Below are 26,797 nucleotides of genomic sequence, written 5' to 3'. Positions count from 1 at the left end.
CACAAGGTCAGGAGATCAAGACCATCCTGGCTAACACGGTGAAACCCCGTCTCCACTAAAAATACAAAAAATTAGCTGGGCGTGGTGGTGGGCACCTATAGTCCCAGCTACTTGGAAGGCTGAGGCAGGAGAATGGCGTGAACCTGGGAGGCGGAGTTTGCAGTGAGCCGAGATTGCGCCACTGCACTCCAGCCTAGGCTATACAGTGAGACTCTGTCTCAAAAAAAAAGAAAGGGTGAAATGATATGGAGCAGGGAAGAGCCTTAACACAGCTGCTTTCAAACTGGGCTGCTCACCAGAAACACCTGGGGAGCCTAAAAACATCCCGATGCCCAGGCCACACCCGCTAGTATAAAGATATGTATATTTTTGTTGATGCAAAATGCACATAACGGTGGTGACTCATACCTGTAATCCCAGCACTTTAGAAGACAGAGGCAGGAGGATCGTTTGAGCCCAGGAGTTCGAGACCAGCTTGGGCAACATGGCAAAATCCTGTCTCTATCAAAAATACAAAAAATTAGCTGGACATGGTGGCATGCACCTGTAGTCCCAGCCACTCGGGAGGCTGAGGCAGGAGGAGAAGGTACTTGAGCCCAGGAGGTGGAGGTTGCAGCAAGCTAAGATCACACCACTGCACTTCATCCCGGGCAATGGAGCGAGATCCTATCTCTTAAAAAAAAAAAAAAAAAAAAGCACGTAACATAAAACTAAGCATTTTAAAGAGCTATCAGTGTTTTTAGAGCTCTTTAGGCAACTCCAGTGTGCATTCAAGTTGGAGAAGCAGTGACCCAGTACAGAGTAGGTGCTCGACAGACCTTAGTTACTCGTCCTTGGCAGTGGAGAGGGCCTTTCACTTGATACCCTGCACACAGGCTACCTGGGGATCTTGTCCACAGGACCTGAGATTCTGCACTTCTAACAAGCTTCCCGAAGCTGCCACTCTCCTGACCCAGGGAAGTTTCAGGCGTCCAGGCCATTCACATCAGGGAGAATGAAATGCTTCCACTTGGGCTGGGGTCGGGGAGGAGGGAGCATGAGGCTCTTCGACCCAGTGGGAGAGTCTCAACCAGGGGTGTTTTTGCCTCCCAGGGCATTAGGCAATGTCTGGAGACATTCTGGTTGTCACAACTGGGGACTGGAGTGCCACTGGCATGTAGCAAGTAGAGGCCAGGGACGCTGCTAGACATCCTACAACACACAGGAACCATCCACCAAGAATGACCCTGCCCATCAATAGCACTGAGGTTGAAGAAGCCCGCCTCAGAGCAGTGGTTCTCCAAGCGCAATTTCCAGGGCAGCAGCATCAGCTTTACCTAGGAATATGTCAGACACGCACATCTCCGGCCAGGCGCGGTGGCTCACGCCTATAATCCCAGCACTTTGGGAGGCGGGGGCAGGTGGATCACCTGAGGCCAGGAGTTCGAGACCAGCCATGTCAACGTGGTGAAACACTGTCTCTACTAAAAATACAAAAAATCAGTTGGGCGTGGTGGTGGGGGCCTGTAATCTCAGCTACTCGGGAGGTTGAGGCAGGAGAACCGCTTGATCTTGGGGGGTGGAGGTTGCAGTGAGCTGAGATCATGCCACTGCACTCTAGCCTGGGCAACAAGAGCGAAACTCAGTCTCAAAAAAACAAAAAAAGGCACATCTCCAGGCTCCAACTCAGATTTTCTGAATCAGAAACAGGGTGGGTCCCTCAGGCGATTCTGATGCATATGCAAGTATGAGACCCTCCTTCTTTTTTTTTATTTTCTTTGAGACAGAAACTCACTCTGTCACCCAGGCTGGAGTGCTGTGTTGCACTCTTGGCTCACTACAACCTCTACCTCCTGGGTTCAAGTGATTCTCCAGCCTCAGCCTCCCAAATAGGTGGGATTACAGGCACCCATCACCACGCCCAGCTAATTTTTGTATTTTTAGTAGAGATGGGGTTTCACCATGTTGACCAGGCTGGTCTCGAGCTCCTGGCCTCAAGTGATCCACCTGCCTTGACCTCCCAAAGTGCTGGGATTACAGGCATGAGCCATTGTGCTGGCCAAGATCCTCCTTCTTAAAGCAGTATTTCCCAACTTGAATGATAATAAGTTCGCTAAACTTAGAATCTCCCAGGCTCTTTCCCCAAGATATTCTGTTTCTATAAGTCTGAAGAGAAGTCTCAATATCAGTATTTTTAACTGCCCTGGGTCATTTTTGTTCACTCAATTTTAATTGCCCTGGGTCATTTTTGTTCATCAAGTCCAGGAAACAGGGCCTAAAAGGATAGGAGAGATTATTCCTTGAAGGTAGAGCTGGGCGAAGAAACATTGCCAGCAAGGGACAGGCTGTATATCCCGATCACCAGGTGTGACATCACCCACCCAGTGAGATCCCCGGACTGTCCTAGAGAGGGCGCTCGGCAGAGGGAGGAGTTTATCCACTTCTCGAACTTGCTCAATCCTAAGGAGTGTTTAGAGCAGGCACCCCGGGGAGGGTGGGGCACAGCCAGCTGTGCTGTCTTTACTGGGGCAGACACCCACATCTTTCACGCTGTGGGGTTCCTTGGTCTGCAGCATCATTAGATGTCTCTCTAGGTCCCTTACCAGGCATGGAGGTGGAAGGGTCTTCCCAGGGCAGGCTGAGCTAGGTGGGACTGGGCAATCAACTTGGCCAATGCAGTAAGTGTTTCTGGGCAGGTCTTAAATCTAGGGAGGAAGGGTTTTCTGTCCTTGAGCTTTGCAAATAAGGTCAGTTGCTGATTATCTCTGCTAACAGCAGGACGAGTGGCCTGGATCTTTCAAACAGAAGGTAATCCGAAAATCATTTTTATTTGGCATCACAATGCATAGAGTAATTCTTTTTTCACAGCAGATTCCCCCTAATTACGTTGTGCTTAGATTAATATTAAAGTCAATCTGCATTCTTGGGGCCATAGCAGCTGGTGGTTAGAAAAAGGAACCCGGGAGGCTTCTGATTAGTGAGAGAAGCTAGGCTGGGATTTAAAAGGTGCTGACTTCTAGGCGGGGCATGGTGGCTCATGCCTGTAACCCCAGCACTTTGGGAGCCCGAGGCAGGTGGATCACTTGAGGCCAGGAGTTTGAGACTAGCCTGGTCAGCATGGCGAAATCCCATCTCTACTAAAAATGCAAAGATTAGCCGGGCGTGGTGGCACATGCCTGCAGTCCCAGGTACTTGGGAGGCTGAGGCATGAGAATTGCTTGAACCCAGGAGGTGGAGGATGCAATGAGCTGAGATTGCGCCACTGTACTCCAGCCTAGGTGACAGAGTGATACTCTGTCTTTAAAAAATAAGAATAAATAATAAATGGTGCTGACTTTGAATACAGGTTCAACCAGCCCACTTCCGAGGACTCCAGGAAGAAGAACAACATGAGGCCGGGGCTTGTGTTGGTAAAGCTGCGGGGACAACAGGTGAGGTGCTCCAGGCAAAAGCACCAAGGTGGTGGCGCAGGAGTGAATGACAGGGGATTGGTTTCAGCAGGCTTGCTAGTGGGTCCAGACTAAGGACGCTGCTAAACATCCCACACGCAGAGGACAGGCCCCATTACCCATGGACATTTGGGGCTGCACCAGGCTTTGTGGTGGGGGCTCCACCCACTAATGTCAATAGCATCCAGCCCCCTTCCCCAGCCTCCAAGTGTGATAATGAAAATGCCTCCAGACATTGCCAAATGTCCCCAGGGGAGAAAACTGCCCCTGAGTGAGCCCCTGCTCTACACTGTGGCTCAAATGCCAACTATTAAATAGAACTTTCTGGAATCCCCTAGAGCGGCAGCAAAGACAGCTCCTTCTTTCTGGTCCCAAAGTACCTTGTAGCACTTTCTACAGGCAGCCTTCTTGAGTGCCCCTTCTATAGACCGGAACTTCCTGAAGCCAGGGACTGGTCCCACTTGCTCTTTTCTTGGGTCTGATGGTATGATTTTCACCAAGCGCCATGACCAGGAAGCTGACTCCCTGGGTGCCTGTGCGTGCACTTTCTGGGTCCTCAGGGCCCAGGTCTATCACGCTGGTCCCAGGTACTCGGGCTCCAGTGCTTCTGCTTTCCTGTTGGATGTCCCCTTCCAAACTACCTGGGTGAGGGCAGTGAAATGCCTGGCCCGGCCAAATGAAAGGAGACGCCTGGCTCCAGAACCCTTCTGCCCATCCCGTGGCAGACTTCTGGCCTTTGATTCCCGTTGTCCTTTCTTATAAATGCCACAGCTCTGGCCGGGTGCGGTGGCTCATGCCTGTAATCCCAGCACTTTGGGAGGCCAAGGAGGGTGAATCACCTGAGGTTAGGAGTTCGAGACCAGCCTGGTGAAACCCTGTCTCTGCTAAAAATACAAAAATTAGCCAGGTGTGGTGGTGCATGCCGGTATATCCCAGCTAGCATGCTGGGAGGCTGAGGGAGGAGAATCGCTTGAACCCAGGAGGTGTTGTAGTGAGCTGAGATCACACCACTGCACTCCAGCCTGGGCAGAAGAGTGAGACTCCGTCTCATAAAAAAAAAAAAAAAAAAAAAATTAAATAAATAAATGCCACAGCTCTGTGGAGGTGGGGTGGAAGAAAATCACAAATAACAGCTCCATGTCCTACGGCACTCACTGGATGCTTCACACGTATGCGCTGATAACAATCAATTTCCCCAATGCACACACCACCGAGGAGGAATGTGCTAGTATTCCCATACCCGTTCTATAGATGGGGAAACTGAGGCACAGAGCAGCAAAGTGCTTGTCCAAAGTCACAGAGGCCATGCAATGAGCTGGGATTTGAACCCAGGCATGTGGCACTGGGGTCTGTGTCCCTGAACCTCGGTGGTCACTGTCTGTTTGCAGCTCTTTGTCTCAGCCAGTATTTCTGAGTCCTTTGGATACTTCTCTGGGATGAGATAGCACGGTCTTTTGCTTCTCAACCTCCCACCCTGAGCTACTCCCCTGAGGCTGCATCTCAGGTACCCTGGCTGGAGGTGGTGGGGTGGACAAGAGGCACAGATCCCACTTGGGCACAGTCCTAGGGACATGGGGAGCTGAGACAGATTGAGGAAGGCTGTTCGGGTTCAGCCCTCCCAGACCCACCACCACAGCCCACCCACCCTCCAGCCCAAGAAAGACCAAGGATTAAGGTAAACAGAAATCTACAAAGAAAAACACTTCCTTAATTTTCTCTGGTGCACAAAGGGAACGAGACCCCCTCTCTTCTTGCAGTATTCCCTTTAGAAAACGTATCACTGTAAATAATTTCTGTCTTTTGAGATGTCTGCAAACCTTCTTAAAGGCTGAATATGGCCCTTGCCAGTGTTACAATCCAGGGATGGTTTCTTACGGCCTGGGAGCCATCTCTTGGAAGTACAAACATCAGGAAGACAGCACCTCATCTCCTTCTCAGTGACAGTTCACTTAGGGGCCTGGCTCCAAGTCGTAACTATCTGATTGTTATGGAAATAGGAGTCTTATTTTTCCTCTGGATAAAGGCAGTTAGCTGGCCGGTTGCGGTGGCTCATGCCTGTAATCCCAGCACTTTGGGACGTTGAGGCAGGCGGATCACCTGAGGTCAGAAGTTCAAGACCAGCCTGGCCAACATGGTGAAACCCCATCTCTACTAAAAATACAAAAATTAGCCAGGCGTTGCGGCACGCACCTGTAATCCCACTTACTTGGGAGGCTGAGGCAGGATAATTGCTTGAAACCTGGGTTGCAGCAAGCCGATATTGCACTACTGCACTCCAGCCTGGGCAACAAAGCGAGATTCCGTCTCAAAATAAATAAATAAATAAATTGGGCTGGGTGCGGTGGCTCAAGCCTGTAATCCCAGCACTTTGGGAGGCCGAGACGGGCGGATCACGAGGTCAGGAGATCAAGACCATCCTGGCTAACACGGTGAAACCCCGTCTCTACTAAAAAAAATACAAAAAACTAGCCGGGCGAGGTGGCGGGAGCCTGTAGTCCCAGCTACTCGGGAGGCTGAGGCAGGAGAATGGCGTGAACCCGGGAGGTGGAGCTTGCAGTGAGCTGAGATCCAGCCACTGCACTCCAGCCTGGGCGACAGAGCGAGACTCCGTCTCAAAATAAATAAATAAAGGCAATTACTTAACCAGGACAGCCACCCCAATTAGCAAGTGTTAGATTAAGGTGGACTACTGTGACAAACAGTGTTGTTAAGTCCTTTTGCTGGATGACAGGTATGCAGTGGGCTGTGTCTTGTTCCTGCCTGGTTAGGGGAAGGAGTGAGATTTCTTGTGTCTTTGCAATCTCCTTAGCAGACTGCCTGGGATACCCGCGACAGTCTGGTTTAGTGCGTATTCAATTACAGAACTGTTTCATTCTTTTCTGCCTTTGGGGACAGGATTCACTGGGTTAGCAGGAGGTTTTGTCTTTACGTATTACCCCAACAAGGAAGGGCCAGAGCCCCAATTACCGTAGGCGGAGGGGAGGCTCTCCCGATAAGTGGCACGTTCTCGTAGCGTGGGTTCCTACCAAAGAGCATGGCTTGGTTCCTGTGGGGATGAGAGGAGAGCTCAGGAGGGAATGGTGTGGGAGTGGGGGTGTGTGCAGATTTCTACAGGAGAGTCCCATGGGTGAGCACATGGGAGGCAGGGGATGGACCCGAACCACAGATAGAGTGGAGGAGGGGTGGTGGGCAGATATGGAGAAGAGCACCTTGGGAAGCCTGGGGACAAGTGGCTGATGGGCAACGAAGGCTGAGAGCAGCATGGCCTGGAGAAATGCAGCTTCTTGGGCCTGGGACCTGTCCCATCAGCTTGTGGCAGAGGCTGCTGACATCAGTGGGTTCTTCCCCCAGCACATGTGGGTGTGAAGGGGTGACCAGATGCTCCCGGGGGGCCTTCCCTCCAGGCACCCCATGGCTGTAGTGGGGACCACGGGTGACCCTGGATGCCTTTCTCCCCGCACCTGGCGCTGTAGACCCCACCCAACATGCTGTCCGGGCAGTGCTACCCAGCCTGGGTGTGTGAGCAGGCCATACATGTACTCGGAGACAGGCGCGTTGGAGATGGTCTGAGCAGGGGGCTGCAGGCTGGTCTGACTGCCCAGGCCACTGCTGTAGCTGCAGAAGCTGTGAAGCTGCCCTCTCGGGGGATTGTGGGCCGCCATGCGCCAGGCTTGGGGGTTAAAGGGGTCATCATCATCAATGTCGTCGTAGTCTCTGTTTCTAGAACAACGGGTAGAAGATGGCCAGCTGTGAAGGGTGAAGGAGGCTCCGAGGCAGCCAGGTCCTGTCCTGCTTCCCTGCCTTTCCTGCCAGGACTCTCTGGCCATGTGTGTCTCCTTGAGACTCCTTTCAAACACGGTCCCTGGCCTGCCTCCTGCAGATCACTCTGGCCCATTCCTAGCTTCACGACCAGCTCTTCCAGGCTCCCCACCATGCTGACCGTGCGCACGTGGGTCCTCCCTACCCTGCGTCCTCTTGCCTAATCTGCTCATGAGGTGCCTGCACACCTTCTGTCCCCTCCCATGTCCTCAAGAGGACTGCAGGCTCCCTGAAAACAGTGACCCCATGTATCCTTCTTGGTATTCCCAGGGCACCCTTCCCAGCACCGGGAACTCTCCTCATTCCCGATCACAAAGTCCTGGTGAGAAGAGAGGAGAAGGGAGGCGAGGCTGTGGCCTGAGGGCTGTCACCACCCTGGGCCCCAGCTCCTGCTCTGGGCCCCACCGAACTCCTTTGGAGGGTCTGTCTGGACTCTCGGGGAAGCTTCTACAGAAGCCAGCCAGCCTGTTGGGCTGAATGCCCAGGCCCTCTGCTGCCCTCCTCAGTCCTGGGTGATCAGCTACGTCGTAGAGCAGAGGCCCCTGCCTGCTGCCCTCCCAGGAGACCCCCAGGCCGTGGGAGGCTTCCCTCCTCACTAGGCAGCCCACCTGGTGGTGAAGTGCTTCCAGGCCCTTGGCCCTGCACAGATCATGGTGGAGAAGGCAAGGGCGGCCAGGAAGGAGAAGAGGCCAAGGTACAGCAAGCCCTGGAGGCCGTCGTAGCAGGTGCCAGCAAGGGCATCCAGATAGTCCTGGAGGAAGAGGAGGGACATGCAGCTAGTGAAGGAGCAGGGGCAAAGCCTGGGCGCCAGGCTCTCCTCTGGAAGCCCCTCTCCCCTGAGACTGGACCCGGGGTCTCCTGGCTGCTCCCCATCCTGAGCACCTTGTAGCACCATTAAGGATCCACACTCTAGAGCCTAACACAATGGGGCTTCTTGGGTTTCACTCTGCAAACATTTGCTGAGCACCTACTGAGCGCTAGGCACTAAGAAGCTGACTCTGAACAGGGCAGATGAGGTTGCAGGGTGGGGAACCAGAGACGGGGGCACTGAAGCTGAGGCCAGGATGGCAAGAAGCAGCACACGTTGAGAAGAGGGGGCAAAGGGGACAGGCTTGGCCTGTTCAGGAAAGAGAGAGAACACAGGCCAGCAGGAGATGGAACTGGAGGGGCCAGGTCATGCTGGGCCTTGCAGGGCAGGAGAGGAGTACGGACTTTTATAAGGGGTCAGAAAGACATCGGAGCGTGTGGGAATGGAAGGGATGTGATCCAATCTAGTTTGCAAAAGGACTGCTCTGGCAGAATGTGTGAAATGGGTGGTGAGGGGGCAAGAGAAAGTGGGAGGAGGCCACTGTCTGCTGGAGGAGCAGGACCGGGTCATGGTGGAAGCCGTGGAGAGAAAGAGAAACGGATGGATTCAGGGTACAACTGAGAGGAGAGCTGCCAAGACTTGCTGGGGATTAGTGTAGAAGGGGAAGGAGAGAGGAGACAGGGGTGACTGCCATGTTCTTAGCTCTGACGTCAGACTACCAGGATCAAAACCCAAGCCCCTGATGTGCCAAGTCAGGACTCTTCAGTAGGCCACTTTCCACACACACACCACACACACACACCACACGCACCCCCCCCACACACCACACACGTGCACACACATGTGTGCACAACACACATGCACACATACCACACGCACACACATCAGACATGCACACACCACACACATGCACACACCACACCCCCCCACATTCATATAGGTACAGGCACACACACATGCACCACACACACGTGCATATCACACATGCGCACACACACGCACATACCACACACACATTTGTGCACACAAACAGCACAGACACACCATACACATGCACACAGACATACACATCACACAAGTGCACACACATGCACGTGCACACACATATATAGCTATATGTGTCCATACATGCGCGTGCACACACACGCATGTGCACACACACACATGCATGCGCACACATAGGTATATCTATGCGTTTATCCATACACACGCGCACACACACACGCATGTGTGCACAGATATATCGATGCGTCTATCCATACACACGCACACACACGCACTTGTGCACACACATAGCTGTATCTATGCATCTATCCATACACACACACACGTGCACACACACATATCTATGCGTCTATCCATACACACACGTGCGTGCAAAAACACACACGTGCACACACACAGTGCTATATCTATGCGTCTATCCATACACATACACACATGCCAATTTCCTAGGAAATAACATGTGTCTCACAATAGAACTGTGAGAACTGGATGACATACTGGATATAAAATGCACAGAACAGGGCCAAGCATGGAGCTGACAGCTATGATGATGACAAAGACTGTCTGCACTAAATCCACCTGGGATGTGAAAGCTGTCGCCATACACTGGCTCACTGCTTGGGGTGGGGGGCTCTCATGTGCTCGCCATGTGTTCCCTGCATCATTGTGTCTGTCTGATATTCCAAGTTCCTGGAAGGAAGACTCTGGCAATGGGATTGGAACATCCATTTGCAACCCAGGGAGACAGATGTGTTGAGCAAATGGCCAGGAGTCTGGACAATGGGGAATAGCCTCCCTTGTATTGGTCAGGGTCCCCCAGTGACCCAGAGCCAACCGGATACAACCCTCCCATCCCTGACCCCTGGTCCCCTGTACTGAGTCTCCCTGTCTCAGCCCTCGGAGAAAGGCCAGGCACACCCTCCCTTCCCACTGTCTGGCTTCAGCTCCATTCCTGGGCCTGAAGGGGGCCCAGGCCACCCCTCTCCTCAGCCTCTACCGGCTTTTCTCTGGAAGGTGTGGCCTCCTGGGTGCCCTCACACTCTCCACATGCCCCCAGGGCCCCCATGCACCTTGTGGAGCCCTCGGCAGTCCACCATGGCGGTGAGTTGGTGAAGGCTGGACTCTGAGGAGTTCAGCAGGAGCTGGATTGCAAGCAGGTCTTCCTGAAGCAGGAAGAGAGACAGAGACACCGAGGGGCTGTGGAGGAGAGCTGGCGGAGAAAACCACCACAGCAGCTGTGCTCAGGGGTCTCTAGAGCCAAGGGTGGGAGCCGAGTCACGGGGGTGGGAGTGCAGAGAGCCAGCAGCAAGCTGTGCACAGCCTGGCCCTGGGGCTGGGGTAGGGGAAAGGGCTGTCAGGGTTCATCTGGGGCTCCCCTGTTCCTGCACAGCTGCCTTACCTCTGCGGTGGAGAAGAGGGGCACGGCAAACTGCAGCAGCCCCGCGACCTGGATCTGCATGGTGGTGAGCGCGCGCTGGAAGGTGGTCAGGGTCTGGGCCAGGAGAGACACAGCCCCACCGTGAGGCTCCATCTCCCAGGAGCCCCACAGCGGCCGAGGGGCCTATGCTCCTGCCCCTCCCACCTGGCTGCAGCTGCACAGGCCTTCCACTTGCAGGAAGTCTCCCCCTACTCCTCTGGCTTCTTGAAAGCTGCACAGTCTTCTCCCTGCTTGCAGCTCAGATGTGGTCTTTGGACCAGCAGCCCTGGCCTCACCTGGGAGCTTGTGAGACGTGCAGAATCTCGGCCCCACCCCAGAGCTGCTGCACAGCATCTACATGGAACCAGCTCCCCACTGAGCTGCACATGCGTTAACCACCGATCTAGAACCCATGACCAAAAGCAAGCTCCCCCCACCGCCCCCACAGAAGCAGCTAAGGAGAGGACCACGGTGAGGCAAGGAAGGCCCTGCCACCTCTGCCATCCTGGTCAGTGGTGGGGCTTAGGGTCAAGGGGGAGTGGCTGTGGGCAGGGTGAGGGCAGGCCTCGGGGGGCCGTACCTGCTGGAAGGGGCTGCTTCCACTCTGGCTGCAATACAGGTAGTAGCGAGTCACCTCTGCAGAGCAACAGCATGGCATTAGGCAGCTCACAAATGACCAGATGAGATCTCTACCATCCTTGGTGACCAAGCCAGACCTCCCTCCCCGTCCCTGAGCTCCCAAAGGAGGCAGTTTCTAGGAAATGGCCTAGAGCAAGAGCTGGACTTGAAGTTCAGGGCTGAGGAGGGGTTGGATGGCTGCAGGGCTGAAAGAGGTACGCAGGGGCACACAGTCTGGCCACCCATGCATCCACAGCAGTGGCCTGAGAGTACGTTACCTGTGCTGATCTGGCCCTCCGTGATGTTCAGGATGAAGGTGTCAGGAGCCACACAGAAGTCACTGGTGGCCTGAGTGAGGGAGAGAGGGACGGGGTGGAGGAAAGTCAGATACCAGGATATCAGGGCCCTGGGAGGAGCCAGGAGCCCATCACCCCAGCCCCTTGAGCTCCCTCCCAGGTGGCAAAGGACAGAGTCTGGAGCCAGCCTCCTGGGTTCAAACCTGGCTCTGCCCCTTCCTAGCGCTGTTACCTTGGACAAGTTACTTATTCTTCCTGTGCCCCGGTTGCCTCATCTATGACATGGAGATGATAATGCTATTCACCCAATGCATGTAAAGTGCTCAGAAAAGTGACTGGGGTGGAGGGCATGCTGTTACTCTTATTCCCAAATGCCTCTTCTGGGACAGACCCTTGGGGGCCAGCATCCTGGGCCCCAGGGCAGCTGCAGGCTGTGTGTGTAGGAGTTCATTACAGCATGGCCTCATCTGCTCATGTCTGTTTTACATTTTGTCTTGCGGTGATCAAGTCCTACAGGGACGGGTGGACAATCTATGAAGGCTCCCCCAAACTTTTTCTAAAGAACAAGGTTGGTGCTGAAGCATCTGTGAGTCTTGGGGGCAGGTCCTCACCTACCAAGACACAGGGTGGGAAGGGCATGGAGCTGAGAGGCGGCTGCCACGTACGAGCTGGAGGGCCTGGCCCCACAGCACAGCCTGGCTAGGTGATTGCTAAGGCCCATGCAGCAGGGTGGGAGCAGACATAGGCCCCAGGAGAGGCATCAGCAAGTACATGGCCTCTAAGCCAGGCGCACCCCAGATCTGGCCTGGGGTGCTCTGGGGACTGGAAAAATGGGGGTCCTCTGCCTTCTAGAGTAGCCAGGGAGAGCTCAAGTCCTCTGGCCTGTTCTTAGGGGCGTCCCCCTCCTCTGGTGCATGCTCCCTGGGCAGGGGACCCCTCTGAGTGCCCTGCTCTGCCGGTGGCCCCGTCCTCCTTCAGGAACCACTGCCTCAGGGGTCACAATGGAGCATCACTCACTAACTTGCTAAGTTGATAGACATTTATGGAGTACTTCCTTGGTGCCGTGCAGGGTTCTAGCAACTACAGGTTAGTGCATCACAGCACTTACAGTCTAGGAAATGTGTGTATAGCAAGGGTGGGGAATAACATGCCCCTCTAGATACAGAGCTTCCTGAGAGCCCCATGTGCACACACGCACGCACGCATGCACTTAAGACCCTGGGAGAAATGCTTTATACACAAACCACTAGCATTCATAATACATCAACCTGGCCTATTATTACCTATCAGAGCTGTGGCGCCAGCAGGCCTGGTGGTGTGCCCCCACCCCCTGGCTGGAGTGGCAGAGAGTGCAGCCAGGCCCGAGTGGAGGATGGGGAAGTCTTGGGAAAATAAAGAGCGAGGCCACTATCTCAGTTTGGGTCACCCCCGAGAAGTTTGGGAACCAAGAAAGGAGAGGGACAGAGGCTCCAGTCCAAGGCTCCACAGTGACGTGATCCTCCTGCATCCCTCCTCCCCCTCCCAGGCCAGGCCTGCTCTTCACACCCCCTGGCCACCCTGGAGCCTCCATCTCCTGGGATAGGTGCATAGGATGGTTTGGGTTGTGGGACTCAGCGAGGAGTCAACTCTCCTATTAATGAAGACAAACACCTGTGTGCGTGTGCATGTACGTGTGTGATGCATATGCACTTGTGTGTACACGTGTTGATATGGTTTGGCTGTGTCCCCACCCGAATCTCATCTTGAATCCCCATGTGTTATGGGAGGGACCTGGTGGGAGGTAATTGAGTCATGAGGGCAAGTCTTTCTCATATTGTTCTCGTGATAATGAGTAAGTCTCACAAGACCTGATTTTTTTTTTTTTTTTTTTGAGACAGAGTCGCGCTCTGTTGCCCAAGCTGGAGTGCAGTGGCATGATCTCAGCTCACTGCAACCTCCGCCTCCCGGGTTCAAGCAATCCTCCTGCCTCAGTCTCCTGAATAGCTGAGATTACAGGCATGCACCACTATGCCTGGCTAATTTTGTGTTTTTACTAGAGATGGGGTTCTGGCATGTTGGTCAGGCTGGTTGTGAACTCCCGACCTCAGGTGATCCACCTGCCTCGGCCTCCCAAAGTGCTGGGATTACAGGTGTGAGCCACCGCACCTGGCAGATCTGATGGTTTTAAAAACAGGAGTTTCCCTGCATGAGGCCTCTTTGCCTGCTGCCATCCATGCAGGACGTGACTTGCTCCTCCTTGCCTTCCACCATGATTGTGAGGCTTCCCCAGCCATGTGGAACTGTGAGTCCAATTAAACCTCTTTCTTTTGTAAATTGCCCAGTCTTGGGTATGTCTTTATCAGCAGCATGAAAATGGACTAATACACGTGTGCATTACTCATGCCATGGTGATGGGGATGGCAGGAGAGGGGACAGGAAGGAGGGCACTGAGCACAGTTGGAGCAGGTGGGAGAGGCTGCCCATTAACCAGCCCAGGCGATGGCTGAGCCTGCAGGCAGCTCCTGAGAATGGAGGTGTGAGTCTGAATGGGCACCCCGTGACCCTAGCATGATGATGATGAATGCACAGGAAGCCAGCGGTGGCCACTGTTTATTGGACATTTTCTGTGTGCCTCCCAGGATTAACCCACTCATCTTTCCCTAGCAACAGCCCTTTGAGGTAAGTCCTGTTATTCTCCGTGTTCACCTAGGAGGAAACTGAGGCACAGAGAACCTCAGGAACCTTCCTGGGTTTCCACTGCTGGGAAGGGTTGAAGGGGGGATGTGGGCCTAGACAGGGTGGCTGCAGAGGCCACACTCCCACTCTCTGACTCAGGGGCAGGCCTGGCTGCCCCTTGGCTGGAGGAATTCCCCGGAGCGCTCTGTCCCCGGGCTCGGTGGCCAAAGCACTTGTGACAGCCCTTGCCTCCCTCCCTCACAGCTGAACCCATTTCCTCCCCCTTCCTTCTTCCAGGGCTTCCCAGCCTCTCTGCCTGCTCTAGTCCCTCACCCTAGACACCTCCTGACTAGCAGTGCTGACCATGAGGGGTGGCCCCAGGGCCTGGAAGCTCAGAGCTCGGCTGCTCAAGTCCTGCTGGCCCTCTGCTCCCGCCTCACCCAGAGCAGATCTCCAGGGCAGCCCTCTGTCCTCATGGAGTCCTTTCTAGGGACAGAGAGGGGTAGGGGTGGGGGGCGGAGAGGGGAGGCTTTGTCAGTCCTCTGGCCCCATGGCTGTCAAAACAGGCCTCAGAGAGCAGGCTGGCATTGGGAGGCCACACAAAAGCTCTCCACAATAACCCCGGGACAGCCGGCCACCCTCCCCGCCCTCCTGGCTCCTCCTCACCCGGCTTCCTATTAAAATGCAGCAGCATCTCCAGCCCGTCAAAAGCTCATTCAGCTCCACCGCCTGCTCCCCCTCACACACACAAGGGCCTGACTAGAGGAATTAGGGAAATGGCCTTTCTCCCCAGCTCCCCGCATTCCAGGGCGCCCAGCTGGGAGATTAAATGGCCTCTGGTTTTCCTGAACACTGAAGCCTGGTGAGAGGGAGGAGCCCCCACTGGGAGGGGTGGCCACCACAGGGCAGCTCACAGCGGCAAGCTGGAAGCCACTGTTGCCTCCAGAAGGCAGAGGCTGCCCAGAAAGCGAGATGGGGCCCTGGAGGAGCTCGCCGTGTGCTCCCTGTGGCTTCCCTGTGCGTGCCCCTGGCCCCAGAGGAGAGGCTGCAGGCCAGGCAGCAGTGTGCGTCACCCTGGCCAGCAGTGGCACTGTTTACAGCCGTCCCAGCTCCTGCATGCTTTCAAACGTGACTTGGGCCTTTTCTCTACCAGTCCTTGGTCCGTGGTCACTGCACTGGGGTGGCGGGGAGCAAAGACAGGACATGCCCTCTCTTCTCGCTTCTGCATAAGCCTCTGCCTGAGGTGCTAAGTCAGGCAGTGCCAGAGTCCCTGAGGGCACTGTGTCCACACCCAGAGCTAGTGGCCAACCCCCAAGTCACTGGACAAGGTGTGAGTGTGGTTAGGGAGCTTCTGGTACAAGCCACACCCATCTTATCCTATCAAGCCCCAGGTCACTAGGGCAGAACAGATGCATATCCCAGGGTTAGTCTGCGGCCTTTGAATCATGGAGGAGTTCCTTGAATTTCCCTGGTAAACTGTGTTCTCTTCTATTACATGCATGTGCCTGAACACATACACACACAAGCACACACACACAAACACACACACATACACATACACGCACACTAACACACACACACACACACACACACACTGCACCTCCACTGTATCACAGTTATCTGCCCACAAGTCTTGCTTCCAAAGGCTGGAACTTTGTCAACAGCAACCATCACGTCCTCTTGGCTTCCACATCCCCAGGCGTCTTGTACCATCGAGTGCCACCCAGCAAACAATGTCAGCTGAGTGAATGAACAGCCTCATGCACACAGCTTAGTGCCAGTGTTAGGTCCATTAAAGATCCTGTGGACCTGCATAGGAAACCCCCACTTTTTTGTTTTTTAAACCGTTTTGAGGCATCACATCCAGAAACATACAGCACGTGTGCTTCAGACCGCGGGAGTCCTGGGACATTGGGACGGAAGGCAAGTCAGACACCGCATTCTACAGTCCCAGGGCCCGGAGAGCTGGCAAAGCAGCAGCTTCTGATACGGGAGGGATTCCCTGGTCTGAGGCTCAGACCCCTACACATTCTCAGGAGGCCCGATCAATTCTTCACACCTAGAGAGAAGCCCCTGGTCACCCAGGCACGCCTAAGCCTAAGCATGCGTAAGCCTAAGCATGCCTGGGCGGCCGGGGGCTTCTCTCTGGGTATGAAGCATGAGTGTCTTATCCTGGCTCTGACCCTGGGCAGGCCCCTTCCTTTCTCTCGGCCTGTTTCCCCATCTGTAACGAGAGGGGCCGGTTGAGATGATGCAAGTCCCTTTGGTTCTGAGATTCTGGGAGTCTAGGTTAGGAGCTGGGACCGGAAGCTGGCCCTGCTTGGAGACACACTGGAGTATCCTGGCAGACCACGCACCACCCACCCCCTCCCCCAACTCACCACTGCCGCAGCGGCATCAGCGGCCAGGGATGCCCAGCTGAGAAGCAGGCTCAGTGCCCCGCAGCACAGCATCCTAGGAGAGAGGCAGGTGACAAGGTTGGCAGGCAGGGTCCCCTTCCTCTCAGCCATCACTCTGCCCACCGTGCCCCCCAGAGCCTTGCAGTGGATCCAAAGGCAGCCTCAGTCCCTGCCCTGATGTGGGCCATGCTCACTACTAGGAAAGAATCATGGAGCCCAGGTCTTTGGGGCTAAAAAGACCCAGGCGTAAGAGCACAGGCTAAGGGGGCAGTGTTGGCTAAGATGGCCGGAGGCTTTCATGCGTGGGCCCACGTCTCTTAGCTGCTCAACAGAGTCAGGCCCAGAGAAGGAGGAAAGCCTAGTGCTTGCTCGTTTGGTGACCAGATGGTGAGTTGGTGGCTGCTGTCTGTCTCCTCTGCTGAGTGCTGAGGACGGGGCAGAAGGTGGCCTCAGGCAGCCTGGCTGTTTTCCCCACACTCTGGAGCTGGCCAGGCCCTCGTCTCTCTCTGATGATGGCATCCTGCCCAGCTCTTTGTCCCAGGTCCACGGGTAGGGATACTCACGAGGCCAGGAGACACTTGGAGCGCTTGGCCAGTCCCAGGCAGGCCATGAGGCAGATGACCAGGTCCAGGATAAAGAGCAGGAGGTAGGAGAGCCACCTGGGTAGACGGGCAGGGATGGTCAGGAGCAACAGGGTGGATGTCCTGACCTGCTGGCCACCTGGGAGGCCTGCACAGCAGCCCCAGGACCCACTGGACCCTTTACTACGACACACTGCCCAGAGCCAGTGAGCACCCAGCATGTGTGGGCTGAAGGCTCGGGAGCTGCAACCCTACTGCTGCCTGGACAAAGCTGTCACTTCCCACCCCCTGCCTTCACCTCCAGGCTGAGTGTCAAAACCAGCACTGTGCACTAGAACTTTCCCCAGTAGAGGAACTGTTCTAAATCCCTGCTGTGCAGTCTCCTTTGCCACTACCCACAGGTAGCTACCGAGAACTTGAAACATGGCTTGTGCAACTGAAGAAATACATTTTAAACTTTACTTAATTTTAATTAATTAAAATAGCCACACATGGCTGGGGCTACCACCCTGGACAGCACAGCTCTGACGTGTCTTTCTGCAGCCTCCCAGCAGGCGTCTCCTAGGACCCTGCTTCCCTTTGTTTCTAGAACTCTCAGACAGTATCAGAGCAGCCAAGGCCTGATGTTTACAGCCACAGATCTCACACAGCCCCTAAGGTGCCTGCCTCTCTGACACTCAGTCTGGCTCTCCAAGGCCTCCCGTCTTGCCCCCTTGCTGGATGGGATCCATAACTTAAGACTTTTAGGTTCAGGCCAGGCGCAGTGGCTCACGCCTGTAATCAATCCCAGCACTTTGGGAGGCCAAGATGGGTGGATCACTTGAGGTCAGGAGTTCAAGACGAGCCAGACAACATGGTGAAATCCCATCTCTGGCTCACACCTGTAATCCCAGCACTTTGGGAGGCCGAGGCGGGCAGATCACGAGGTCAGGAGATCGAGACCATCCTGGCTAACACGGGTGAAACCCCGTCTCTACTAAAAATACAAAAAAAGTAGCCGGGCGTGGTCGCGGGCGCCTGTAGTCCCAGATACTTGGGAGGCTGAGGCAGGAGAATGGCGTGAACCCGGGAGGCGGAGCTTGCAGTGAGCCGAGATCGTGCCACTGCACTCCAGCCTGGGTGACAGAGCCAGACTCCGTCTCAAAAAAAAAAGAAACCCATCTCTACAAAATATACAAAAATTAGCCAGGTGTGGTGGTGGGCGCCTGTAGTCCGAGCTACTCGGGAGGCTGAAGTAGGAGAATCACTTGAAACCAGGAGGCAGCGGTTGCCGTGAGCCGAGATCACGCCATTGCACTCCAGCCCGGGCAACAGAGTGAGACTCCATCTCAAAAATAACAACAACAAAAGACTTTAGGTTCTTTTTTTTTTTTTTTTTTGAGATGGAGTTTTGCTCTGTCGCCCAGGCTGGAGTGCAGTGGCTGGATCTCAGCTCACTGCAAGCTCCGCATCCCGGGTTCACGCCATTCTCCTGCCTCAGCCTCCCGAGTAGCTGGGACTACAGGCACCCGCCACCTCGCCCGGCTAGTTTTTTGTATTTTTTTTTAGTAGAGACGGGGTTTCACCATGTTAGCCAGGATGGTCTCGATCTCCTGACCTCGTGATCCGCCCGTCTCGGCCTCCGAAAGTGCTGGGATTACAGGCTTGAGCCACCGCGCCCGGCCTTTAGGTTCATTTTTAAACAACATTTGTGCCAGGGACTGAGCTTGGCACCAGGGATACCCAGGTGAGTGGGTTCGTTTCTGACCATCAGAGAGCTCAGTGTAGAACCCGGGAGTCCGGGTCAGGGTACCAACGGCCCTGCAGACCTCTAGGCTCCTCCAAGCCCTTCATTCCTCTGGCCTTTTTGCCCCCAAGGCTGGGCTGGTAGGGAAAGGCAGTTACACCCCAGCTGGGAGAGCTTGGTAAGCTACCTCACCCTTTAGGACCTTGGTTTCCACATCTGTAAAGGGAGCTGGAACCCCTCATCTCACAGGGCCAGAGTAAGGATTAAGTGCTTGCTAAATATAAAGGTTGACGGGGCAAGGCAGCCCGGGACTTCAAAGGCCCTGCCCTCCTGCTTCTCCAGAGAACAGGCTGAAGAATCAAAGTACCTTAAGCCCAAGGGCACCGAGAAGACCCCAAAGTGCCCTTGTTCCTTTCACTTCCACACAGGTCCCCAAGGTGGTCCTCACAAGGCCAGTGGTCTCCCCTGGCAGCCATGCCCCTTGCCCTGTGCTGGGCACCAGCAGGAGAGTGGACAGTGGAGGGAGGGTGCAGAGACAGGGGCTTCCCAGTCCCCAGAGAGGGCAGTATTTGGATCATTATTTCTCTTGCTGCAAGAGCCAGGTAAAGTCGCTGACCTCTCCTCTCCAGCAATGGTTTTCTGCTTTACTGACATCATAAAGGGGAAGAAGGAGTTTGGAGCATGGGCAGGGAGTCCCCTGGAGCTGGCAGAAAGTGGCAAAGAGGCTCTAAGGGAGAGAGGGGAGAGAGCAAGCTGGAGGCCCCAGCAGCCAAGGGAGGTTCTTTCTGACTCCCCAAATCGAGGCTTACTGCCAAGAGAAGGGGACTAATCAAAGTCCTTGTTTCTGCACAGAGCAGGGGGCAATGCACACTAGGAATCTGGGATTCCCAGGAATGGAGCTGGGGGCTTTGCGGAGTAGGCAGAGCCTGCTGCTACCAAGAAGCCAGTTTCCTTAGACTCAGCTCAGAGCTGAAAGGAACCTCGCAAACCATCTAGTGTTTGGATCACATTCTTATTTTTACACACACGCCCGCGCGCGCGCACACACACACACACACACACGTATTATAAAGACTAGGTCTCTCTGTGTTGTCCAGACTGGTCTCAAACCCTGGACTCAAGAGATCCTCCTGCTTCAGCCTCCCAAAGTGCTGGGATCATAGGTGTGAGCTGGATCCCATTCTACAGATTGGAAAGCCAAGGCCCCATGGTGGGGAGAGCCTGACCCAGGAATTCCACATTGTCTCCATCAAGCTTCCTGCAAGGGACACAGCCAGCCACAGGGCACCTCTCAAAATACCCAGTTCATGTTTCAAACTTAAAGATTGCTTGTCACCTCTCGCCTCCGCTCTGTAGAGCAGCAGGAAATCCAGTTAGGGGTGCTTCTAACCCACTCTCTGTGGCTGTGATTCAGTGTATTTTCCCTGCCTCCGGGGCCTCATGTTGTCAGGGGTTCCTGGAAACATCTCCTCTAGGCGGATGTGTTTTCCCAGAGGAGCCGGGCGAGGACTGGGGGATGTATTCCTAACCCAGAACTCGGCTCTGCATGCCAGAGCCACTCCCACCCCGGCTCCCTCCTCCCTCACTGTGGCCTCTCAAAGAGAGGAGCCCCTCGGCTTTTTATCTCCTCCAATACTTCGCCAGGCCTTGTATAAAAACGCTAGGAAATATTTGCTTCGCTGCATGGTCATGCTCAAGGACTATCCCAAAAGCAAAGATGGGGGCCCTTCAGGGGAGGGCTTGTGTTCCAGAGCAGCTCAGGTAAGAGGAGGAGCCACAGATGGAAGCAAAGACATCATTGATGTTTAGGAGCCACAGGTGCCAACCTTGGACTAGACCTCTGCTTTTTTTTTTTTTTCTTTTGAGACAGAGTCTCACTCTATTGCCCTGGCTGGAGGGCAGTGGCACAATCTTGGCTCACTGCAGCCTCCGCTTCCTGGGTTCAAGTGATTCTCCTGCCTCAGCCTCCCAAGTAGCTGGGACTACAGGCATGCGCCACCACATCCAGCTAATTTTTGTATTTTTAGTAGAAATGAGGTTTCTCCATGTTACCCAGGCTGGTCTCGAATTACTGGCCTCAGGTGATCTGCCCGCCTTGGCCTCGCAAAGTGCTGGGATTACAGCATGAGCCACCGCGCTCAGCCAAACCTCTTCTGCCTCAACCTGAACAAGGAGTGGGGAGTGGGGGATGGGCTCACAGGGGGTCCTGTCAATCACCCATGCCGAAATAGCTGATGTGCAGTTGGCACCATCCTTCCACTATTTTAATAAAATCGCCTTCACAATAAGCCCCCTTTGATATGTAAATTGACTTAATTCCATCTGTGTCATTATCAAAATGCCCACAGGAGGCTATTAAACATACACAGTCCTCTGCTAGGTGCGCTCAGAGAAGAGTGAGGTCAAAATGGATACCTTTGTACCCCCAGCCCCTGCCTGACATAAGATTTCAAAGGCTCAGGCAATGAATGGCCCACACATCAGGAGACTCATCAGATACCCTTGTTTTGGGGCCACAGGAGCAGGAGGTCACGGACAGTCCTTACAGCTGGCAGTTTCCTTCTGTCCTTTGGGAGGGAGGCACTCTGCTGGGGAGCAGGACCAAGGTCCCTTCAATCCAGAGCATCCAGGACATGGCGGAGACGCAGGGGCTGGACGGGCTGGGGAGGCAAGGTGTGGGGAGGATCCCCAGAGCTGGGGACTTCATGAGCTCCCTCTGCTAAGGGACCTGCCATCTCCTATTTTTGGGAAGGGGAGAGGCCCCTGGACTCAGTCCAGCAGTGACCTCCTGGCATGGGGCTTTATGACACAAAGGGAACACAAATCCAGAAAACAGGAGTAAGTTGTGCAACCCTGAGCTAAAGGCTCTGAATTTCCTCAATGGCTTGAAGAGGAGCCAACAAATGGAGGGAGCCGGGAGGGATCCAAAGAACTGATACTCGCTCCTCATGACTCATTCTTCCACTCCCCGCGTGCCTCCTCCAGGCTAGGCCTGGGGCCCTGGGAGCACAAGCCCAGGCCACCATTCAGCCGGGAGCTCTCCAAAGGCTGGGGCTGCTGCCTCCTTCCTGCGCTCTCCCCAGAGCAACCTTCGCTGGACCCTGCACCTGGAGAGAGGCAGCAGGTCCCTGCTCTGCCGACTGTGTCCAGTACCTCTGCCTGGGCCGGGGTTTGGCGAATGGGAAGGCAGGGGAGATGTAAACAAAGCCCCAGAGGTCAGATGACACGGCCATGAGTTTGTACGCCTAAGTGAGGGTGGTGCCCCTCAGCCCCCATCACTCATAAGTGAGGCTGGTCTGGGCACAGTGGCTCATGTCTGTAATCCCAGGACGAGGTGGGAGGATTGCTTGAGACCAGGGTTTTGAGACCAGCCTGGGCAACAAAGCAAGACCCCTAATTCTAAATTTTTTTTTTTTTCCCCTGAGATGGAGTTTCCCTCTTGTTGCTGAGGCTGGAGTGCAACGGCATGATCTTGGCTCAGTGCAACCTCAACCTCCTGGGTTCAAGCAATTCTCCTGCCTCAGCCTCCCGAGTAGCTTGGATTACAGGCATGTGCCACCATGCCCAGCTAATTTCGTATTTTTTAGTAAAGACAGGGTTTCTCCATGTTGGTCAGGCTGGTCTTGAACTCCCGACCTCAGGTGATCTGCCTGCCTTGGCCTCCCAAAGTGCTGGGATTATAGGTGTGAGCCACCAGGCCCGGCCGCAAAAAACGTTCTGTTTAAACTAGCCAGGCGTGGTTGTGTGCCTGTAGTCCAGCTACTCAGGAGGCTGAGGTGGGAGGATCACTTGAGCTGGGGAGTTCAAGGCTGCAATGAGGCATGATCACACCACTGCACTCCAGCCTGGGTGACAGAGTGAGATACTGTCTTAGAAAGAAAGAAAGAAAAAAAAGCGAGTCTGGGGGCACAGCCTCTTTCTTCCCTTGTAGCCTCCTCCACGCTAGGGCCAGGCCCTGGGAGCACAATGACCTGTAGGTCAGAGCCTCCCCTGATGGCAGCTTCTTAGCACCCTCAGCTGGGTGCTCATTTCTTTAACCCCCCATAACCCTGTGGCTGAGTCTGTGGGTACAAGAAATCCTATCCCATAAACTCTGGCAGGCGAGGAACCTATAAAGCATGCGGCGTTTCCACCCTGCACCAGCCACAAAGAATGCTGGACCCAGAGAAGCACCCCACTGTGTGCTGGAGGCCGAGGCCAAGTCCAGCCTTTGGCATGGGGAGCGTGAGCACATCCCTGCCCTCTGTAGCTTCTGCTGCCTGTCTATGAAGGAGGCTATCTGCATGCTCACCATGTGGCCCCTGTAAGCTCCCATGTTCTCCTGATTTCGGCCAATGGCTTATCAAGACTTTCTGGTGGCTCATGCCTGTAATCCCAGCACTTTGGGAGGCCGAGGCGGGCGGATCACTCGAGGCCAGGAGCTCGAGAGGCCAGCTCCTGGCCAACATGGTGAAACTCTGTCTCTACTAAAAATACAAAAATTAGTCTGGTGTGGTGGCACACACCTGTAGTCCCAGCGACTTGGGAGGGAGGCTGAGGTAAGAGAATCGCTTGAACCCAGCAGGTAGAGGTTGTAGTGAGCTGAGGTTGTGCCACTTCACTCCAGCCTGGGTGACAGAGCAAGACTCTGTCTAAAAAAAAAAGAAGACTTTCCGGTGGCCCTTCTCCACCTGGAGCTCAACATGCAGGTTTGGATGAATGAAGCGGATGTAGCCCCTGCTGCCCCTCCCTCTGCCTCCCACCGGCTCCTCACCTGTAGTACTCTATGTAGCCAGTCTGGTCGGATAGCTTGGTCAGCTCCATGGTGACTTCCCTCCACGTGGGCAGTCCTGAGAGCTGAACAACAACGCTACCCGCCATCTGCTGTATGAACTTCAGGGTCTGCATGTAATCGCCCCGGGCAGCAAAGATCTCACTAAGCCGGGCCAGGTGCTGCTCTAGGTCCACCTTCATCTTCTGGGTAGTTCCGGAAACCTAGGGAGGAGCAGGGAGCAAAAGCCAGGGAGGTAAAGCTTCTGATTCTCATCCCGGAAGAGGTCTTTCCAGGCAGCAGAAGGTGGCCTGGCCAGTTGCGATAATTACGCTCACGCCTGTCATCCCAGCATTTTGGGAGGCTGAGGCAGGCGGATTGCTTGAATCCAGGAGTTTGAGACCAGCCTGGGCAACATAGTGAGACCCTGTTTCTACAAAAAAAAAATACATAAAAATTAGCCAGGTGTGGTGGCATGTACCTGTAGTCCTAGCTACTTGGGAGGCTGAGGCAGGACGATCGCTCGGACCTGGGAGGCGGAGTCTGCAATGAGCCAAGATTGCACCATTGTACTCCAGCTTGGGCAACAAGAATGAGACTCTGTCTCAAAAAAAAAAAAAAAAAAGGTGACCTGGCCTGCTCAGGCACGAATGAACATACCATGCTGCCCCAGCTCTGAAGATCTCGAGCCTGTGCCCCTGGAGGAAGGACTGAAGACAGAGGCTGCCACTACCCACCCAGTCCTCATGTCCCTCAAACCAGGGGGCAGTCCCTGAACTGGCCTTAACCAGGATCTGGGCTCCAAGAGACAGAATACTGGTGCCAGAGGAGCACACCACTGTGTGCTGGAGGCTGCAGCCAGGTCTAGCTTCTGGCGCTGGGAGTGTGGGCACATCCCTGCACTCTGGAGCCTCTGTGGCTGTCTACTAAGTAGGCTATCCTGTGTGCTCACCACATGGCCCCTGCTGTAAAGGGCTGGAATGAACGTATGCATTCATTACTATCCCTTACTATATTTAGAGAGAGACACCCGCATGGAGAAACCAACAAAATAATCTGTTATTCTTCGAAGATTCTCTTAAAACTTTCAACACTTAGGCTTACAAATTCTCTTTTAGAGAAACAGACTCTATGTTGCTACCTTGACCTCGTATCCCCACAACAGGATTGCTAACTGTTCTATAAGAGAAAGGCTTTGTTGTGGCGCTAGCAGCAGCACACCGCGTCCTGAACGCTGAGTGAAGGCAAGACAATGGGACTTTGCAAAAACAAAAACAGTTGTGATCCTGTCTCTGACGAGCCTGGACATGAGGCAGGAGGAGGAAACCGGCGCCTTCTCCCTGTATTCACATCCTCCCCTGGACGTGTGTCCCGCTGGGTGGGCAGACAGGCTCCTGTCCCTTGGCTGAGCCCTAAGGGCCTGGGGTTGAGTGGACCCTAAAGGAAACATCTGCCAATGCAATGCAAAGACAGAAATAGAAAGTTGATGGCTGGCCATCCAGTTGAAAACATTATTTATTTATTTTTAAAGGTACCGCTCCTTGCAGAGCAGGGCTACCCTATAGGCAGTGTTCCAGAGTAGCCTGTCCATCCATTTCTTCCTTTCTTTCTTTCGTTCCTTCCTTCCTTTCTTTGTTTGTTTTTTGAGATGGAGTATCGCTCTGTCTCACCCAGGCTGGAGTGCAGTGGTGCAATCTCGGCTCAGTGCAACCTCCGCCTCCTGGGTTCAAGCGATTCTCCTGCCTCAGGCTCCCTCCCAAGTAGCTAGGACTACAGGCGTGCACCACCATGCGCGGCTAATTTTTGTATTTTTAGTGGAGACAGAGTTTCACCATGTTGGCCAAGCTGCTCTCTTGAGCTCCTGGCCTCAAGTGATCCACCCACCTCAGCCTCCCAAAGTGCTGGGATTACAGGCATGAGCCACCACGCCCGGCCGTGTCCCTCCATTTCTAATGGTCCAAGTCGACCCTTACTGGCTTTTGAAGGGCACAGGCAGGGCTCGTACTGGTTAGCGGGGCTTTCCCACAGCCCAGACCCAGGGTGCCTGCAGAGCCCCGGGGTGCAGCAGAGCCCCGGGATGCAGCTTGGCAGCCTGAAGCACACCCTTGCTGGCAGCGAGGGGAGAAAGGGCTTTGTTGTTCTGAAACTGTCACGCTAAACCAAGAAGCACAACGGGCCGGGACAGGGGCAGCGTGCACTAATCCACCTTCGGCAGCCTTCAGCTCCCACGGGTCTGGGAGATAAAAACACAGAAGAAGAGGCAGAAACTTCCCACAGTGAGATCAGCAAGGCTGATTAGATTCCACTCTTGGAGGCAAACGGTGTTCTCTGTGTTACTGGGACTTCACATCAGCTGTGTGGCCTTTTACATCTGCGCTACGCTGGGAGTTCCTGGTTCCAGAAAAGAGAATGGCTCTCTTTGTTTCATTTTGTTTTATTTTTTCAGTGTCAGAGGCTTGTTCCGTTTTCTGGCTTATGCTTGGTTCTTACGAGCTGGTTAAGGACTAAGCGATACCAGTGTACAGAGACACTCTACCCTGTACAGATTCAACAGCCCGTAGTACAGGGGAAAAAGACCTCATACCATGTAAAAGTACATTCAGTAACTAAATGTCATGCTAGTACACTTGGCTGTTCAATTTAATAACATAAATGTACAACCACTTTGGAATCACTGATAACAAATGGCACTGTTGTCAAAGAATAGTGGCATTCTGAACAAACCCAGTAACAGGTGACATTTCTATATTTCAATATTGTATCAAACTTCAGAGCAAAGGGCTGTTAAAAATTATCTGTAAACTTTTTCTGTAAGGCCACTTGTTTTCTCCTTTACAGTTCTACATTTTTAACTTCTCTATTTCTTAAACTCCTCCTTGGGGGGACAGGGGAAGAAGGCAGTATTTGTATTTGTCATGCCTTCTCTTTCTTCCTGATATTTTCCCACAGGAAACAACACTAAAAAATTGTTTTTTTGAGATGGGGTCTCGCTATGCTGCCCAGGCTGTTCTTGAACTCCTAGGCTCAAAAGATCCTAAAATTTTTAAAAATAAGAATGACAGCAGTGACCTACTTACAACTCCCCACCACTTCTCCATACCATCCCCAATTCCTTAAAGGTTCGGGACATAGCACTCCCCCCAGGCACAGGTGGGATGACCCAGAGATGGAATCAGGCTCTCTCTCATGGGAAGCTCTGGGAACAGGAGGGTCAGGCCAGCTTTCCAGACTGGGCAGAGTTAGGGACGAGCTACAGGTGGCAGAGACCATGGTCTAGACGAAAGAGCAGCTCTCA

The 26,797-nt window shown here is 54.1% G+C and overlaps 1 protein-coding gene across 1 annotated transcript in view; it reads right to left on the bottom strand.

The window, feature by feature from the left end:
* Window positions 1-26,797, bottom strand: part of TTYH2 (tweety family member 2) — a 48,587-nt gene that overhangs the window by 672 nt on the left and 21,118 nt on the right. The window contains exons 4-13 of the mRNA XM_033182032.1: window positions 23,506-23,726; window positions 17,009-17,104; window positions 16,428-16,500; window positions 11,374-11,443; window positions 11,058-11,113; window positions 10,460-10,552; window positions 10,131-10,223; window positions 7,856-7,998; window positions 6,963-7,148; window positions 6,396-6,474 (exon numbers count right to left, since the gene is read on the bottom strand). Coding sequence (XP_033037923.1) covers window positions 6,396-6,474; window positions 6,963-7,148; window positions 7,856-7,998; window positions 10,131-10,223; window positions 10,460-10,552; window positions 11,058-11,113; window positions 11,374-11,443; window positions 16,428-16,500; window positions 17,009-17,104; window positions 23,506-23,726 — 1,110 coding nt within the window. The remainder of the gene's footprint in view (window positions 1-6,395; window positions 6,475-6,962; window positions 7,149-7,855; window positions 7,999-10,130; window positions 10,224-10,459; window positions 10,553-11,057; window positions 11,114-11,373; window positions 11,444-16,427; window positions 16,501-17,008; window positions 17,105-23,505; window positions 23,727-26,797) is intronic.

This window comes from Trachypithecus francoisi, unplaced genomic scaffold, assembly GCF_009764315.1.
Source record: "Trachypithecus francoisi isolate TF-2019V2 unplaced genomic scaffold, Tfra_2.0 Lachesis_group20, whole genome shotgun sequence".
In the NCBI taxonomy this organism is placed as follows: domain Eukaryota; kingdom Metazoa; phylum Chordata; class Mammalia; order Primates; family Cercopithecidae; genus Trachypithecus; species Trachypithecus francoisi.
This window is presented reverse-complemented; position numbering and strand designations above follow the sequence as displayed.